This window comes from Monodelphis domestica, chromosome 4, assembly GCF_027887165.1.
Source record: "Monodelphis domestica isolate mMonDom1 chromosome 4, mMonDom1.pri, whole genome shotgun sequence".
NCBI lineage: Eukaryota > Metazoa > Chordata > Mammalia > Didelphimorphia > Didelphidae > Monodelphis > Monodelphis domestica.
In genome coordinates this window covers 382,722,416-382,736,905 of record NC_077230.1, presented here as the reverse complement: position 1 = coordinate 382,736,905, position 14,490 = coordinate 382,722,416, and the positions used below count along the sequence as shown (strand labels likewise).

Below are 14,490 nucleotides of genomic sequence, written 5' to 3'. Positions count from 1 at the left end.
AAGCTTTAATACAAGGAAACAAGCATGATGGTATTGGTGATACAGTCAGAAAGGATATAATTCATTTTGCTGACTGTAAGTGAGTTGAGCTGGAGCCTGGAATCTCAAGATGGCACCTAAGAAGTACAATAAGTAGTCTCAAGATAGCAAACATTATTATTACTGTTTTTAGTACATAACTTCAAATTTATAGAATGAAATGGTACTTGGCAAAGGCCCATGGCTCTCTGATGGCCTCCATATCTATCTTTCCAACCTCATCTCAATCAGTTAGCAAAAATATATTAAGCATCTGCTATATAAGAGGCATTTTAATAGGCACTGGAGGCACCAAGATGAAAAAATTAGCTAGGTAATTCAGTGGATAGAGGTCCTGAGTTCAAATTTGGTCTCAGATACCCTGGCCCAGTCACTTCACCCCCATTACCTACCCCCTTGCCATTCCCATGCCCAGAAACCAATATACATTCTAAAATGGAAAGTAAGGGCTTAAAAAAAAAGCTAATCGTGATAAATTACTTGTCCTTTTTGAACCCATTCCTTTAACGTGTTTAGTTAGTCAATTAACATTTTTTATTGAGATTGGGGAAGTTCATATTAGGAAATGCCCATAATACAAGTATGCTGGTCTGTTTTGTGTCAAGCACCATGATGAGAACTGAAGATACAGAGAAAGACAAAAGACAGCCTTTGCCCTCAAAAAGCTCACTGTCTAATTGGGGAGACAGCAAGCAAAGTGCTATGTATAAAGACAGAGGCAGGATAAAATGGAGATAATCAGTAGAGAGAAGTTACTATCATGAAAAGGGATTGGGGATGGTTTCCAGGAGAAGGTGGGCTTTTAGCTGAAACTCGAAGGAACTTTTCAATTGACCCCGAGTTGTGAATGGTCCATTCAATTCTTCTGTGATGTTCTGCTAAAACCTGCCTACCTATACACATATACGCGATTGGTGGAGTTGTGATTTGGACCATTCATTTCTGGAAAACAGTTTGGAATTATTTCACTTAATGTTCCTACTATTGGGCCTACTAATACTACTCTCCAAGATGATTAATGACAAAAAAAAATTGTCTATGTATAACAAAATATTCCTAATTATTCTTTTTGGACAAAAAGAAAAAAAAAACCAGAAAAAAAATAAGTGCTAATTGATTTGAAAAATAGTTGAATCAATTATGACTATAACTACAGCAGAAAAAATAATATGATGTAGGAAAAGCTAGATTTTTTTTCTTTTCTTTTTCATAATTGACAGCATAGAGATTATCCTACAAGAAACATGTAGGAACCAATAAGAGGAAAGAAAGCAGAAATATACATAGTGATTGAAAGAATAAATAATTATTTTATCTATTTAATATATGAAAAGCACTGCTAAGAATTGTTCAGTCATTTCAGTTATGTCTGACTCTTCATGACTATTTGGAGTTTTCTTGGTAGAGATAGTGGAGTGGTTTTGCCATTTCCTTCTCTGGCTCATTTGACAGATGAAGAAACTGAGGCAAACAAGGTAAAGTGACCTGCCCAAGGTCACTCAGCTAGTAAGTATCTGGAACCAGATTGGAACTCAGGTCTTCCTGACTCCAGATCCTTCTCTTAAAGGAGCTTTTAGTCTTAATTGGTGGAGATAACAGATAGAAATGAAAATTTGACTAAAAGGAAGCTGAACACAGAGTAAGTGCAGTGAGTAATTTGCTATCTCCCTCTATAGACCATGAGCTCTGTGGGAGCAAAACTGGCCTTTTTATCTTCCATTGTATCCCCCGACCAGATACTTAGTAGGTGATTAATAAATGTTGATTGATTGATGGATTGTTGTGGTTTAGAATGATGGGAGACTACGAGTACAGAAAAAAAAAATAATAACTAACATTTCCATGGCACTTCAACGTTTTTAAACCACATTACAAATATCTCATTTGATCTACACACCAATCCTGGGAGGTAGGTGCTGTTATTATTCCCATTTTATTTTTATAATGAGTCTTTAATTGAGATAGAAAGACTAATCTGGGAAGATGCACAAAACTTCAGTCCTGGGACTTCCCTATCCCCATTTTATATATGAGGAAACTGAGACAAATAGAAGTGAAGTGTCCCAGGGCAACACACCAGTAAGTGATGGAGGGTAGATTTGAACTTGGGTCTTCCTGACCACAGGTCCAGTGCCTCTATGTGGCATGCACTATAACAGATGGTTGCTTTATCATTTGGTTTTAGTTTAATCAGTTTCCAAGTCAGATTCCATGGGGTTGAGGAAGCTGATATTTAGAAATGCCTGTCCTGTGTATGTGGGTTGGTTTTTTCCAAGGAAACAGTGTTTTAAAATTCTACAAATCATTTACAGGTTCCATGACGGTGGTGACGGTCAAGGCTGTCGCAGGAATGCTTGTGTTATCAATCCAAGGGAACCTCCAGCTGGATTACCCCATCTTCTATGTGATGTTGGTGTGCATGGTTGCCACCACTGTCTACCAAGCTGCGTAAGCTACCTTCTCTTCCTGCTGCCCCTCACTGGGTTTAGATGCTGATTGGGCCCCACTTTTAAACCGAGAGAGAAAGAGCATCATCATAAAAGACAGTATTGACACTCCATAGCCTAGAGCAGAGTGGTACTGATTCACTGTGTCATCCCCTCCTGGGATGGGTCTCCCATAACACAGAGGGGTCCTAGGGCCTGCAAGGCTTCTCTTAACCCTGAGTACCTAAGAAATTTATAATGAAAGCCAGCCTTGAGCAGCAGACCAGATTCTCTAATATCCTAATCTATGTCAGTTATTGAAGAGAAAACTCTTGGGGGCAGCTAGGTGGTTTAGTAGACAGAGAGCCAGACCTGGAGTCAGGAGGATCTGGGTTCAAATGTGGCCTCTGACACTTCTTAGCTGTGTGATCCTGAGCAAATCACTTAACCCCAATAGCCTATAGCAGAAGGTAAGATGGGGGAGACAGACTGACAGACAGAAAGAGAGATGAAAGAGACAGGCAGAGAGAAAGAGAAACAGAGAGGAAGGTAGAAAAATGGAGACAGAAAGAGGAGAGAGGCAGAGAGGAGAGAGAAAGGGAGACAGAGAGAGAGGGGGAGAGAGAGAGAGAGAGAGAATCATAAAGAGAGACAGAGGGAGAGAGAGAAACAAAAAGAGAGACAGAGAGGGAGAGAGAGAAACAAAAAGAGACAGAGAGGGAGAGAGAGAAAGGGAGATAAAGAGAGACAGGCAGAGAGAAAGGGAGATAGAGAGACAGAGGCAGAAAGGGGGAGAGAGAGAGAGAGAGAGAGAGAGAGAGAGAGAGAGAGAGAGAGAGAGAGAGAGAGAGAGAGAGAGAGAAACATAAAGAGAGACAGAGGGAGAGAGAGAAACAAAAAGAGATAGAGAGGGAGAGAGAGAAAGGGAGACAGAGAGACAGGCAGAGAGAAAGGGAGATAGAGAGACAGAGGCAGAAAGGGAGACAGAGAGCGTGAGAGAGAGAGAGAATCATAGAGACCGAGGGAGAGAGAGAAACAAAAAGAGAGACAGAGAGGGAGAGAGAGAAACAAAAAGAGAGACAGAGAGGGAGAGAGAGAAACAAAAAGAGAGACAGAGGGAGAGAGAGAAGCAAAAAGAGACAGAAAGGGAGAGAGAGAAAGGGAGATAAAGAGAGACAGGCAGAGAGAAAGGGAGATGGAGAGACAGGCAGAAAGGGAGACAGAGAGAGAGAGAGAGAGAGAGAGAGAGAGAGAGAGAGAGAGAGAGAGAGAGAGAGAGAGAGAGAGAGAGAGAGAGAGAGAGAGAGAGAGAGAGAGAGAGAGAGAGAGAGAGAGAGAGAGAGAGAGAGAGAGAGAGAGAGAAACAAAAAGAGACAGAGAGGGAGAGAGAGAAAGGGAGATAGAGAGACAGAGGCAGAAAGGGAGACAGAGAGAGAAAGAGAGTGTGTGTGTCAGCCAGCCAGCTCTCTTATTCCAATATCCTTCGTTATCTTAGACCTGATTGCATTTGTATGAATTCAACAAAATATTTTGCAGAATACATTTTAATGGATCCTAACATTTGGAATAGTAAAAAACTATACACCAACCGAAATCTACCTGTTGCTTATCACTCCAAGTGTTGGAGTGACAAAGAGTTTCCCAAAATGACAGAGTTCCTGCCCTCAAGGGTTCTATAGTCTATTAACAAGGAAAAGGTGAGTGTACAAAAGATCTAAGATACCAAGAGGGTATAAAAAATGCAATGAGAAAAGTATAACCAAGTCACCATAAGTGTTCAAGATCACATCTCGATAGGGGAAGAGGAAGGCTTCAAGGTGGACCTTGTAGACTATTAACCCATTCTTCAGAGATGAGAAGGAGAAAGAATAGGACCAGAATTTCAGACAGAAACAAGAACTTTGCCAGAGGCAGAAGGTCAGAGAACCTGGTTTCCCTGGAAAGGAGGGAGACCCAGCCCTCCCAGCTCTCTACAGAGAGCACCAATCAGTGTTTCCTCCTCTCCTCTGAACCCTGACAGTCCACCAGTCAATCAGTAAACATTTACTAAGTACCTGCTCTGTGCTGGGCATTGGGCTGGGTTGGAAAGGTGACCAGCCGGGAGGGCAGGCACTCATGAGCCTTAGTGAGCATCATTTCTTTCCTCAAATAGGATCCTGAGTAATCTGCAAAGCAATAACAGCCTTGGTTCTTTTGCTATTCTTGATTGTGCTTCTTTAGGGCCCTTCTTGATGTGCCAGGCTCTGTCATTACCCACTTACAACCAGGAAATTAAATCATCATTTTCCTGACCTCTCCTCCAAGGACCTGACTTTTGTGCTTGTTTCCTTGTTTTTAAAGCTTCTTAAGCCAGGCCACCCAGCTCTACGACTCTTCGCTCATCGCCAGTGTAGGCTACATTCTGTCTACGACCATCGCAATCACAGCAGGTAACTGATGTAGAAAAGCTAGATTTTCTTTTCTTTTCCTTTTTATAATTGACAGCATGGAGATGACACTCACATACAATCCCAGGGGCCAATGAGGCATTTCTTATTAAGCCAAGCTCCTTTTTTCTTTTTCTAAAAAACCCTTACCTTCTTTCTTAGTGTCAGTTCTAAGATAGAAGTACAGCAAGGTGAGGCGATTGGGGTTAAGTGACTTGCCCAGGACCACATAGCTAAGCAGTGTCTGGGACCAGATTTATATTCAGGTCCTCCCAACTCCAGACCTCACACTCTAGCCACTGTGTCACCTAGCTGCCCCCCTGGATTACCTTTATTTTACTTTTATTTTTTAACTCTTACCTTCTGTCTATATTAGTTCTAAGGCAGAAGAGCGATAGCTAGGCAATGGGGATCAAGTGACTTGCCCAGGGTCACACACTAAGATATATCTTAGGCTAGATTTGAACCCAGGACTTCCTATCTCTAGGCTTGATTGTCTATCCACTGAACCACCTAGCTGCCACAAAACTGCCTTTTTTCTACTAGATCATTCTCCCTAATGAGAATTATTAAATTATAGAATGTAGTGCTAGGAGGGTCCTTAGAGTATATCCCCCTCATTTTATAGATGAGAAGACTGAGGCATAGAGAAATTAAGCTCACGTTCACAGATCTAGTAAGTATAGAGAGTGGAGTTTAAAATCCAGTTTTTATTGGCTCTAAATCTAATGCCATATGCCCTAGACAGCTTGAGTGAGTCTCTATAAAATTCAGATCAAGAAACGAAAGGAAGCAAGGTGGTACAATGGATGTAGTGTTGTACCTAGAGTTGGGAAGGTATGGGTTCCAGTCCAGTCTCATACACTTGCTGGCTGTGTGATCCTGAGCAAGTCACTTGCTCCAAGCCTTTTTCTTTGTAAAATGGGGATAATAACAGCACCTTCTTCCCAGTGTTCTTGTGAAGATAATTTAAGGTAATATATGTCAAGTATTTGGCAAACTTCAAATTGCCATTTAATACCAGCTATTATCATTTATCACAGTGATGTCAGAGCTATAAGGACCCTGAGAACCCAGAATGTCAGAGCTGGGAGAGGCCTTAGAACCCAGAATGTCAGAGCTGGGAGAGAGCTTAGAACAGAGACTGTCAGATCTGGGAGAAACCTTAGAACAGAGAATGTCAGAGCTGGGAGAGAGCTTAGAACAGGGAATGTCAGAGCTGGGAGAGACCTTAAAACCCAGACTGTCAGAGCTTAGAACAGAGAATGTCAGAGCTGGGAGAGACCTTAGAACCAGAATGTCAGAGCTTAGAACAGAGAATGTCAGAGCTGGGAGAGATCTTAGAACAGAGAATGTCAGAGCTGGGAGAGACCTAGAACAGAGAATGTCAGAACTGGGAGAGACCTTAGAACAGAGAATGTCAGAGCTGGAGAGACCTTAGAACAGAGAATGTCAGAGCTGGGAGAGACCTAGAACAGAGAATGTCAGAACTGGGAGAGACCTTAGAACAGGGAATGTCAGAGCTGGGAGAAAGCTTAGAACAGGGAATGTCAGAGCTGGGAGAGACCTTAGAACAGAGAATGTCAGAGCTGGGAGAGACCTAGAACAGAGAATGTCAGAACTGGGAGAGAGCTTAGAACACAGAATGTCAGAGCTGGGAGAGAGCTTAGAACAGAGAATGTCAGAGCTGGGAGAGCCCTTAGAACACAGAATGTCAGAGCTGGGAGAGGCCTTAGAACAGAGAATGTCAGAGCTGGGAGAGACCTTAGAACAGAGAATGTCAGAGCTGGAGAGACCTTAGAACAAAGAATATCAGAGCTGGGAGGGACCTTAGAACAGACAATGTCAGAGCTGGGAGAGAGCTTAGAACCCAGAATGTCAGAGCTGGGAGGGACCTTAGAACAGACAATGTCAGAGCTGGGAGGGACCTTAGAACCCAGAATGTCAGAGCTGGGAGGGACCTTAGGGAATTACAGAGCTGTGAAGGCTTTTAGGACACTTGAGGCATCTGGGTGGCTCATGGGATAGAGAGCCAAGCCTGAAGATAGGAGGGTCCTGGGCTCAAATGTGTCCTCATACTCCCTAGCTGTGTGACCCTAGGCCTTACTGCTCGTCTGCCTCAGAACTACTACTTAATGATTCTAAGCCTGAAGATAAGGGTTTAAACATCCAAAAATAAAAAATACTGAGTATTTATTTTACAGGCATGTAAGCCAAGACCCAGAGAAGGAGCTTTCTCAAGGTCATATGGCTCATAAGTAGCAAAGGCAGGACTGAAAGCCAAGCACACTGATTCTCAGTCATGTGTTCTTTCCATTTCTGCAATTAGATTATAGCTTGGGGTGATTTGGTTAAAGCTCTATAATTAGGTTGTAATCTTTTGACCCCACCCCTTAAAGAGAGCCCTAACCTTCATTGAATTATAGTCCCGAGGTGCTGTCGAGGGCATGGGGGAAACTAAATACATTTAGCTGCTCTACCCTCTGTTTTATTTCATGTTTAAGGTCAGGATAAAAAAAAAGTTTAAAAAAACCACCTCACACTAAAGTAAACCTCCATGAGAATCCATTAAAACTTAATTCACATTGACATAAAGACCCTACCAAGCTCCTCATATCCTCGGTCACATTTGGGCCTCTTAACTCCCCATGTACTATTCCGTGGATGCATTTACAATGATAATAGAGCCCACTTTTCAGGAGATCTCTGAGATTTACAGAATGCTTTTCTCCCAGCCATATTCCTGGAAATTTAGTAGTGCAAATATTGGCATCTCCTTTTTACAGATAGGGAAACTGGGGCTGAGAGAAGTAAAATGACTTACCATGGGGGCAGCTGGGTGGCTCTGTAGATTGAGAGCCAGATCTACAGATGGGAGGTCCTAGGTTCAAATCTGGCCTCAGACACTTCCCAGCTATGTGACCCTGGACAAGTCACTTCACCCTCATTGCCTAGCCCTTACCACTCTTCTACATTAGAACCAATATATAGTATTGATTCTAAGACGAAAGGTATGGGTTTAAAAAAAAATGACTTAGGCTCCACAGCCATTAAGTGACTAGAGGCAGGACTTGACCTCTGGGTCTAGACTAAACACTGACTCCAGTGGAATCCCAAGAGGAAACCTACAGAAAGGGACAGAGTGCCTCAGCACCCTCCCTTGGGGAACCTTGGGGCTCTCGAGATGTGCTCTGTAGGTCAAATTCTTCAGAGTTCTCCTGGGCAAGGGCAGCCAAGTAATTCTCAATATTTGCATGATATGAATATCTCTTATTTCTAGAGCAATTTACAGTCTGCAAAGGACTACCCTGTGAAATAAATAGTACAGATGACATCATCCCCTTTGGAAACTGTGGAAACCAAACACCATTGATTTTATTATTTTTTAAACTTTTTTAACATTTAAAAAAATTTTTTTTAACTTACTTTCCATCTTAGAATCAATACTGTGTATTGGTTCCAAGGCAGACAAGCAGTAAAGGCTAGACAATGGGAGTTAAATGACTTGCCCAGGGTCACACAACTAGAAAAGTGTCCCAGGTCCCCACCATCTCTAAGATTGGCTCTCAATCCACTGGGCCATCTAGCCGCCCCCTCTCACAGACTTTAAATGACTCTCTCATAGAAGCAGGAGTCAAAACTGTATCTCCGGGGCAGCTAGGTAGCACAATGGATAGAGTACTGGAGAGGGGAAGATCTCAATTCAAATCTGGCCGCCTAACTGTGTGATTCTGGGCAAGTCACTTAACCCTGATTATTGCCTAGCTCTTGCCCTCCTCTGTCTTAGATATAATTTTAAGATAGAAGGAATTTCATAACTAGAGGTAAGATAAGAAGACTGAATGAAGAGAGAACAAGTCTGTTAGGCTAAGGGCTGGGATACAAAGAAAGATAAAAGACAGTCCCTGCTCTCAAGGAGCTACCAGTGGAAGCGGACACAAGGTGGAAACCAATGAATGAAACTTACAAATAAATGAAACATACAAATGAAATGAACGAACTGTAGGAATAGCTATAGGCAGGAAAAATTGGAAATGATCAACAGAGAGAAAGCACTTGGCATGAAGGGAGTTTGAGAAAGGCTTTTTGTAGAAGGTGGGATTTTAGTTTGTATTCAAAGGAAGCCAGGTGAGGAGGAAGAGAATTCCAGACATGGGAATCAGCCAGTGAAAAGTCATGGAGTTAATTCATAGAATGTTTGGTTTCAGAGGAACAGTAAAGAAGGGACCTCGGGAACCATTTAGTTCTAATCTCTTCATTTTACTAGTGAGGATGCTGTGATTGTGACTTGCTCAGAGTATTAAGCATCAAAGGGAGGATTCTGCTCCAAAGCCAGGAGGTTTTTCATTGGTTCAAAAAGAGTATAAGCAAAAAGAAAACAGGGTAAATGGTGGTTGAACATTGGGCATGTATCATATTGGAAAATGATGCAATTAAAAAAAAAAACTTACTTTCTGTCCTAGTAACAACTCTAGGACAGAAGGGCAAGGCTAGGTAATTGGGGTTAAGTGACTTGCCCAGGATCACACAGCTAGGAAGTGTCTGAGACCATATTTGACCCAGGTACTCCTTAGTCTAGGCCTGGTGCTCTATTCACTGTGCCATCTAGCTACCTCTGAAGTAACACAATTTAATGATAAAAGTGCTGAGTCTGGAGTTCAAATCCAGATTCTGGCATTTGCCAGAATTATAACCATTCAACTCACTTAATCAGGAAGCCTCAATATCCTCATCTGTAAAATAGGAATGATGCCTTCCATAGAGCACCTACCTCAGGGGGTTGTTGCAAGACTCAAGGGAGATCATGAACATAAAGTGGTTTACCGATCTTAAATTGGCTTGGATTCAAATCCAACCTCTAGCACTGGCTGTAGGACCTTGGACAGGTCTCTCTAGACCTCATCTTAAAATGAGAGGTTTTGACTCTGTGGTCTCTAAGGTCTCTCCCAATCCTTGATGCATGATTCTAGGTAATGTAGATATCAATTATTATTGTTAAGGGAACTCAGCCCACAAACACATTTTCTTTGCTTCTTTGTTGATTGTTGATACCTTTGGTTCTGCCTTATTAAAAGCTAGAACATGGGAGTTTTAAAAAAAAAGTCTTTGCCATTTATTTTTGTTGGAGTTTAGTTTTAATTTTTTTTTAAAGAATACTTCACAGATTTGTACGCCATCCTTGTGTAGGGGTCATGCTAATCTTTGCTGTATCATTCCAATTTTAGTATATGTACTTATGAAGCAAGCACTAGTTTTTATTTTAAAACCTTTTTTGCTATATTTTATTTTTACATTGCCTAAATTTTCCCTGTATCCTTCCCCCATCCAAAGAACCATGCCTTATGACCAAGAATTTACAATAAAGAGGAAGGGAGCAGCAAGGTGGCTCAGTGGACAGAGAGCCAGGCCTAGAAAGGGGTTCAAATGTGTCCTCAGACACCTAGATGTATAACTATGTGCAAGTCACAACTCCCAGTGCCTAGCCCTTACTGCTTTTCTGGCTTATTACCTCTACTTAGTATCCATTCTAAAATAGAAGGTCTTTTTTTTAAAAATTCAGTTTTTTTTTAAGAGAAAAAGAATGATTAAAAAAATCCACTAAAACTAGTCAGCACTTCAAAAAAATATGCAATGCTCTCCATCTGTCGATCCCAGCCTCTGCAAAGGAGCTGAGCAGAGGGAGAGCAAGGAGGAGGTGTTTTTCCAGCTCCCTTCTTTGAGGCTAAGTTTGCTCTTTATAATTTCATGTCATTCATGTTCTATTGTTCCATATCATAGTTCAGTAGTCATTGTGCATTTTGTTGTCCTGGTTCTGCTTACTTCACTCTGTATCAGTGCAGGTAAGTCCATGGAGACTTCTCTGTTTTTATCACATCTGTCAGCTCTTACAGCATGCTCTAATTCCATTACGTTCAAATCCCACAACTTGTTCAGCCTTTCCCCTATCACTGGATATAGCAACTTTATTCTTACAAACTAGGAATATTTTGGCACATATAGAGGCTTTTTTCAAGTTTATTTTTTTTAATTATATGAAAGAAAAAGCACTTAAACATAGGATGTGTGTTTTTTTGTTTTTTTTTATGTCAGGAGCAACATTTTACTTGGATTTCACTGGTGAGGACGCCCTCCACATATGTATGTTTGCACTCGGGTAAGTTAATGACTGTCTCCATTTACCTACACGCAAATATAAAGTTTGATTTTTATTTTAAACCCTTATCTTGAAATTTTTTTTAAACCCTTGTCTTGAAATCAATACAGTTTTCCAAGGCAGGAACAAAGGTTCCAAGGCAGAAGAGTGGTAAGGGCTAGATGATGGAAGTTAAATGACTTGCCCAGGATCACACAACTAGGAAGTGTCTGAGGCCAGATTTGAACCTAGAACCTCCCTGGCCTGACACTCCATCCCCTGAGTCACCTAGCTATCCCCAGTTTGACTTTTTTTTAAAGTTTTATTTATGCTTTTTTTTTGTACCACTATCATTTCAAATTGTAATCCCTCCCTCTTAACAAGGAAAAACAGCTGTTAAGAAAAGCCAAGAGATAAAATGACAACCTCTGACTGTATCCAATAATCTGCTTCTGGAGTCATCCCCATCTGCCTCTGCACTAAGCCATCATCTATCCTCGGACCTCTGAGGATGGGGTATGGTGGGGAGAGGCGAGGCAGGGAGATGGGTCAAGAGGCTGTGGGAGGGTAGAGAGGGGGACTGTATGAGAGATGCTGGGAAGGAAGAAACGACCACCATATTGGACAACAGATTGGCTGTGGAGGACGAATGTGAACGGAGAACTGAGGTTAGGATTCTGGGTGACAATAATAAGGAAGTGGAGCAGAGAGGAGGGTTTAGAGGGAAAGATAATAAGCTCTAGTCTGGGCACGTTGAGGTTGAGACGTCTATGGGACATTGTTTGAGTTTGTCCAAAGGGCAATAATATTTCAGGATGGGAGTAGAGGAGAGAGAATCAGGCAGGCTGGGTAGATAGAGAAAAAGAGGGTGATCAACATTGTCTAAGGCTAGAGCCTAAACTCACACAGACAGCAAGTAGGAGAACTTGGACATGAACATGGGTTCTTTTCCTCCAAATCCAGCCCATTCTGGTACTCTATTGTAGTCTGCCTGGACAGCTATGTAGCACCATAAATAGTGCCCAGAGTGCCAGGGCTAGTCAGGAAGACTTCTCTTCCTGATTTCTAATCTGGCCTCAGATATCACTTAGCTATGTGCCTCTGGAGAAGGCACTTAATCCTGTCTGCCTCGTTTTCCTTATCTGCCAAATGAGCTGGAGAAGGAAATGGCAAACCACTCCAGTTTCTTTATCAAGAAAGCCCCAAATGGGGCCCTACAGAGTCAGACACGACTGAAAACAACCCAACAATTAAAAAACAATTTCATTCTGCTTAAATTCATACAATCTGTGTTTTTCTGAATTTCTCATAACTTGATTTCTTGGGGCACAATTACAGTTCCTTTATTTTCATGTACCCTAATTTGTTCAGCTGTTCCTTAAACATGAGATACACAGAGCCAGAGAACTGAGTTCAAATCCTACCTGTTATAGTCACTACCCAAATAAGCTTAAGCAAATCACTTAACCTGAGCCTATTTCCTCATCTGTAAAATGAAGGGATTGGAACAAATGATCTTTGAACTTCCTTATAGTTGTAGATCTGTGATTGCCTAATTCTTGGATACCCCTGTAAAGTAGTAGCATGTTTAATCTAAAAAAAAAAAACAACAATTATTAGCTATAGCACTGTGCCGAGCACTTTATTATTATTATTTCATTTAAGACTCACAACAACCCAGGATAGATGCTATTATTATCCCCATTTTGTAGATGAGGAAACGCAGATGAAGAGCCACCAAATGACTTGCCCAAGGTCACCCAGCTAGTGAATGAGGCTGGATTTGGGGCCACAGCACTCTATCCACCTGTGCCCTATCTTCAGTCAGGATCATTTTGTCATTGTGACAGAATTATTTTAAGCCCAGAGACTTCCTAAAGTTGAGCAGTTATCCCCAGCAGAAGAAAATAAGGGCTTCATCCCATTCCCCAGTCTCTTCCATTTCAGGTCTCCCAATTCCCCATCATTCCCATGATGTCTCTGCCAAGGGAAAGAATTCTTTCTCCTAATCACTGCCAGGGTAGGGCAAGTAAGGAGGGCTGGGGCACCCTGTTATTATGCTCCCAAAACTGCTGTTCCCTGCTGATTAGAGGTAAGGCAGGCCCCACTGAGCCGGCTAGGGCTGCCCTGTCCCCCAGCTGCTCTGGCCATCATGTCCTCTCTGGCCCTGAGAATTAGAAACTGTGGTCTCAGGCCCAGTCTCTGGCCATCCGGCTGTTGGCCTCATTGTGTCTTCCGTCTTATCTGCTCTCCTCAGCTGCCTCATTGCCTTCTTGGGAGTGTTCTTAATCACAAGGAACAGAAAGAAGGCCATTCCATTTGAACCCTACATTTCCATGGATGCCATGCCAGGTAACCATTCCTTGTCCTCGTGCGGAATGGGGGTGGGCATGGGGGATGGGGGAGAAGGGAGCTGGGCAGAGGGGAGGGAAGGAGCCTGAGTGCTTTGCCCACAAAACATTAGCTGAGTGTCTTTTTTTCTCCATGGTTCTTTTTCCCTCCATGGGTTCATAGAAACATGGGGGGAAGAAAAAGGAAAAGGAACAAACATTTATATAGCACTACGCATCAGGCACTGAACTAGGCACATTTTGCAGATATTGCAATTGATGCTTACCACAGCCTTGGGAAGTAGGTACTAGGATTATCTCCATTTTGCAGTTGAAGAAATTGAGGAAGACAGAGGTGGAGTGATTTGTCTAGGGTCACATAACTAGAAAGTATCTGATGCCAAATTTGAACTGGGCCCAGAGCTCTGTCCATTGTGCTTCAACATAGCATCAGTTGGCTTTTCCTGAGTATTTCAATTTGAGCCCTTTTACCCAATTGACTTTTACTACTTCATTGTTTTCTAAAGAAACTCCAGCTCCTCGGAAGCCACGTCCCTTTCCCCCATTTTCATCCTGTCTATTGGAGGAAAAAATCCATTTCCCTTGATAGATATTGCCTCAAAAATCAAAATCTACTCCATGAAGACCCTCTGTGTATGAGTCATCCTGGATAGTCAAGGCTTTTCCAGATGGTTGAGAGTTTATGCCTTTCCAAGATTATAGACTTGGAATTAGGCTTTTGAGTCCACCTCCTTCTCCTATGTTACACATGAAGAGACTGAGGCTGAGAAAGCTTATAAGACCATACAACTAATAAGTGTCTGAGACAGGATTGAATTTGCATTCATCTGACTCCAAGCTCAGCACCCTATCTGTCGTGCCATCAGGCACCTCCATTATGGGATGAAAAAGTTTCCTCAGTAGCTGTTTGACTTTAGGGGAGACTCTGAACTCTTTTGTTTTCTCATTGCAAATAAGGAGGTCTGCTTAGTCACTAGATGATTTCCAAGGTGCTTTCTCTTGCTAAATCCTGTGATTGTAGACTCTTTTGTGTCATGGTCTCTTCTAGCAGTCTGATGAAGCCTAGAGATCCTTTCTCAGAATAATGTTTATGAGTTATTGAAGGAAATGCTAAA

General features: G+C 42.1%; 1 protein-coding gene and 1 non-coding gene across 7 annotated transcripts in view; one reads left to right on the top strand and one right to left on the bottom strand.

Annotated features, from left to right (window-relative positions):
* The window catches only part of NIPAL3 (NIPA like domain containing 3), a 75,940-nt gene that overhangs the window by 50,703 nt on the left and 10,747 nt on the right, over positions 1 to 14,490 (top strand). For all 6 annotated transcript variants that reach the window (XM_056795560.1, XM_056795563.1, XM_056795559.1 and 3 more), the window contains exons 8-11: positions 2,352 to 2,487; positions 4,806 to 4,894; positions 10,982 to 11,045; positions 13,282 to 13,376. In XM_056795560.1, coding sequence (XP_056651538.1) covers positions 2,352 to 2,487; positions 4,806 to 4,894; positions 10,982 to 11,045; positions 13,282 to 13,376 — 384 coding nt within the window. The remainder of the gene's footprint in view (positions 1 to 2,351; positions 2,488 to 4,805; positions 4,895 to 10,981; positions 11,046 to 13,281; positions 13,377 to 14,490) is intronic.
* Positions 10,034 to 10,140, bottom strand: LOC130454119 (U6 spliceosomal RNA). The gene has a single exon (XR_008911803.1). It is a non-coding gene; the product is annotated as a U6 spliceosomal RNA (small nuclear RNA).